The 4,606-nt window shown below is 42.6% G+C and overlaps 1 protein-coding gene across 1 annotated transcript; it reads left to right on the forward strand.

The window, feature by feature from the left end:
- The first annotated feature begins 1,434 nt into the window (after positions 1-1,434).
- On the forward strand, positions 1,435-3,372 carry LOC146620856 (uncharacterized). The gene has a single exon (XM_085367719.1). The coding sequence runs from the start codon at positions 1,435-1,437 to the stop codon at positions 3,370-3,372; it is 1,938 nt and encodes a 645-aa protein (XP_085223845.1).
- Positions 3,373-4,606: the final 1,234 nt, after the last annotated feature.

A 4,606-nucleotide genomic window follows, 5' to 3' on the forward strand; every position in this document is an offset into this window, starting at 1 on the left:
CAAAACACCTAGCTCTATGCAAATGCGCTGCACATCAGAAAGATAATTCAGCCATTACTAGAGGGAACAATTTTGCAGATGAAACCGCAAAGGAAGCAGCAGGCAGAAAAACAGAAGTTCTCGCATTAACTTCCTCTCCTTTAATACCCATAACAGTACTGATAGACGAACAAAAGGCCGCATCACAAAATGAAAAAAACCTCGTGGTTAAAGGAAGGAGCAACATTAAAGGATGATATCATGACATGTCATGGGAAACCGATTTTGCCGAAGTCCCTGCATAAAACTGCAGCGTTAGTGACACACGGTAATACCCACGTGTCAACAGCAGGGATGGTAGATATACTCTCTAAACAATTCTACACAAAAAATTTTGAAACTTCAGCAAAAGAGTATGTTAGAACATGCATGATATGTCAAAAACACAATGCCCAAGGGAATCTAAGGCCCAAAAGAGGTCATTTCCCCACTCCACCTCACCCTTTTCATACCATACACATGGATTTTATCCAACTACACAAGCACCAACAACTAGAGTACGCACTAGTAATAATAGATGTATTTTCAAAATGGCCTGAGATCTATTCAGTGAAAAAGGCTGACGCAATAACAGTAGCAAAATGTCTGTGCAATCACTATATTCCAACATACGGAATACCGAGCCTAATAAGATCTGACAATGGCACACACTTTGTGAATGAAGTAATATCAAAAGTCTCTGAAGCTTTAGGTTTCAGCATAAAACACCATTGTTCCTACCACCCACAGAGCGCAGGATTGGTAGAAAGAACAAATGGCACGATCAAACAAAGGCTAAGAAAATGTATGGAGGAAACTGGCCGCCCATGGCCTGAGTGCATAGGTTTAGTTAAAATGTGGATGAGACTAACACAGGGCTCAAACAAACTAACACCTTTTGAGATAGTACATGGGCGACCCTTCCCCCTCCCTGTTACCAGTGAGCCAATAGATAAATCAATAAGAGAAACAACATTAGCAGAATGGATGGCAAAGCTGCTAGAGAATAAAGAAATAATAACGAACAATCAACTGCCGAGTGATTCTCTTCCAGTCTCTTCCAGGTTGAAACCAGGCGACTGGATCCTGATCAAAGTACTCCAAAGAAAAAACTGGAGCACTCCCAGGTGGGAAGGCCCCTACCAGGTCCTGATCACCACGCCCACGGCATGCAAAATTGCTGAACGACCTTCGTGGATTCATCAAAGTCACACCAAAAGGGTAGAGCCTATCTAAAGCATAGACCCTAATCTCCTCCAGACCTCTTTGTGTTCGCCCGGTGGGGGGTAGGGTGATCAGGTGGCAACACTCGTGAACCCACCTCTCTGGCCGGGGTCTACTCACTGGGGGTCTTGAGAGAGAGACACAAGGTCAAGAAGAAGAGACGCTCACCCAAGGGAAAATCATCCAATCAAGATGACCAACATGCTATTACCAACTCTTCTGAGCCTGCTGGTTGTCTCCCAGACACACGGGTTCAACCCTTGTAATGACACAGACGGACAGGCAAAGAAAACAGACGACCTCTACCTGTGTTACAACAAGACAAGCTTCACCTCTACCGTATGGATACCTTTTAACTCATTCTACGTAGGAGGATACAAAGCCGAAGCCTGGAAAGGCTACGACTGGTACCTATCCAGTTCAGACGGAAACAACCCAGGATGGGACACCGTTTTCACTTATACTGGAAATGATTGGATGCCATATCAAAGCAGTCAACTGCAAGAATCAGCAAGAAACCTTTCAAAGCAAATGAACTTGACGAAGACAGCCGAACACCTGATCCTCAACTTCCACACGCTGAACAACCCATTGCTGGAGAAGCCACCAAAATCACAGAAAAGAACCCACCTGGTTCCAACGCTGGCAAGTAGCTCTAACTGCTACCATCTGACCCTATTTATCTACAAGAGCGGAAAAGATCCACATCACTTCGTGTCAATATGCAATAACATAACGAAAGGCATGGTCCCATCATCCACAGAGGTGCCACAGGAAGAAGACGAACCAAACGGAAGCCCGGCTTTATCTGCAGGCCCACTCTCAAAAACGATGAAAACTGCCATAATAGTGGGACCAAAACTAAAGCCAGACGACTGGTTCCGAGTCACCACAGGGATCACAGGACACTCAAATAACTGGTTACTACTGGCAGAACAAGCAGCTCAAGATGCTAGTGATGACTGCATGGTCTGCCTAGGACCAAGACCAATACTGAGAGTGGTACCTGCACCTATGGAAGAAAACTGCCTGACAGCTGTAATGAACCATACCAACATTCAAGACAAGAACTGCACAAAATGGGACAGAATCTTTCCCATCACCAACGAAGAAAAAAGAAAACCCATCTTCTCACAAGATGTGATGGCAGCAAACCACACCTGCATAAATATGATAGGCCCAGGAGAAAGGCTGGGAAGCCTCAACGCAACTAGCTGCCTAACCATTACAAAGGTGGACTCCTCATTCAAGCCACGAAGCAGAGCTGATGTCTGGTGGTGGTGTGGAGACCTAAACCTGTATGATCGTTTGCCTAAAAACTGGATTGGCATGTGTGGATTGGTATCACTGTTGTTACCCATTCAGGTTGTAAAACTCAAAGCCACGGATATAACTATAACAGCAGGACGACTGAAGATAAACCCACGACAAAAGAGATCAGCACCAGAACAACCTGGACCAGACCCAACGTACATCGATGCCATAGGCATTCCCAGAGGAGTACCAGACGAATATAAACTAGTGGACCAAGTGGCTGCCGGTTTCGAATCGTCGGTGTGCTGGTGGTGTACAATCAACAAGAATGTGGACCGAATTAACTACATCCACTATAACGTCCAGAGACTAGGAAACCTGACACAATCAGGCTTCCATGCAGTGGCCGAGCAACTAAGAGCCACCTCACTGATGTCTTTCCAGAACAGAATTGCATTGGACATGCTACTGAGCGAGAAGAATGGGGTGTGTTCGATGTTCGGAGAGCAATGTTGTACCTTCATCCCTAACAACACCGCAGCTGATGGAAGTCTGACCAGAGCCCTAGAAGGCCTGAAGACTCTGAACGAGAAAATGAAGGAGCATTCTGGAGTTGACACTTCTACGTGGGACAACTGGATGGACATGTTTGGGAAATATCGGAGTTTGGTGTCATCAATCCTGGTATCCATAGCAGTATTCGCAGCCATACTCACCTTGTGCGGATGCTGTTGCATACCTTGTATCAGAGCACTGATAAACAGACTTATCGCAACAGCCATAACTCCCCATGTCACATCCCCACCAGAGACTATGATGCTCCTTGAAAACAATGAAAGTGACACAGACTCTGAGGAAGAAGAGGACGACATATAAATAAGGAAAAAGAATTTATAATGTTGAACATTTAACTTTGCTAAATGACACTCTAGTTGAAAATGTACCCGCAAGTGACTAGAAGTTGATAAGATGCAAAATATTTGAACAACAGCAGGGAATGATAGAAGTAACTTTTAAGTTTAAACTGCAGATGATACCTCCGTTATAAAGCTTTCAAATGTATTAAAATGTTCATATATTTTTGTATCACATGCCATTACATCCTGTCACACACACACACACACACACACACACACACACACACACACACACACACACACACACACACGCTAATAAGTAAGCTTGAAAAACAGGAAATGCTATGCAACTGTCTCTTGGTATAAATAAATCTGACTGCAATGCCTCGGGTGTGAGTATCACGCGATCACTCACCCGTGCACGTAGCTCTATAAAACTCCTTTTGACTGTCTTGTATTCCTTCATCGTATTTAAAAATGTCACACACCACTGACAGTTAGGCTCAGACAAAAATATTTTGATTACATTAAATTAAACATTACATTTGACATCTACTACAGCTGCAGAACTTGACATGATGTAAAAGACAATGCTTACACAGTATGGATTTATTAATATCACAGCATTTTTGTGGTGAGGAAAGAGTAATCACAACACTGGTTAAACAAATCAGATTTTTTTTTATTCTGTACAGAAATAAAAGTGTGGTGTAAGATAATTAGATGCTATTCTCTTCCATTCTTTATGCTTTATGCTTTTAGGATTCAGCTTTATACTTAAAGCACCTTAAGTCAAATTCACACCATGTGAATGCCTTTAAGGGGAAGTGGCATTGACGCAGGTGACTACTTTTTCACCCGCAACTCAAAAGAATTACCACCTCAATTACTTATTGTTTTTCTGTGAACTCTCTGCTCTCACCGTGTCAGCATCCTTGCAGTTCAGCTTTGTTCTGATGTGACCAGTGTGAAATTTTACTGTTACTTGACTGTGGATGAAGTAATTTTTTATATTTTTGTTAATCTGACAAACTGAGGAAATCTGAAACTACTATGGGTTTTTTAATACCTGTATTTGTTCAGATTCTTTGGCAAATTAAAGCTATTATAAGTAGACAAATGCTAATGTATTAGCTAGCTTTACCTGTCTGCAAAGTTGCCATGCAGACAGAAAAAATTAAACCAGATGAGTGTCAGATTGTCAGCTTCTTTTTCTATGATTTCTAAAAGGATTATTGAGGATTATTGATATT

This window comes from Diplotaxodon limnothrissa, linkage group LG12 (assembly GCF_057381915.1).
Source record: "Diplotaxodon limnothrissa isolate DT_005_m linkage group LG12, D_limnothrissa_male_GT1.1, whole genome shotgun sequence".
Taxonomy (NCBI): domain Eukaryota; kingdom Metazoa; phylum Chordata; class Actinopteri; order Cichliformes; family Cichlidae; genus Diplotaxodon; species Diplotaxodon limnothrissa.

Excerpts from the sequence above, each read along its gene's own strand:
- LOC146620856 (XM_085367719.1), top strand. The coding sequence starts at position 1,435 with ATGACCAACATGCTATTACCAACTCTTCTGAGCCTGCTGGTTGTCTCC.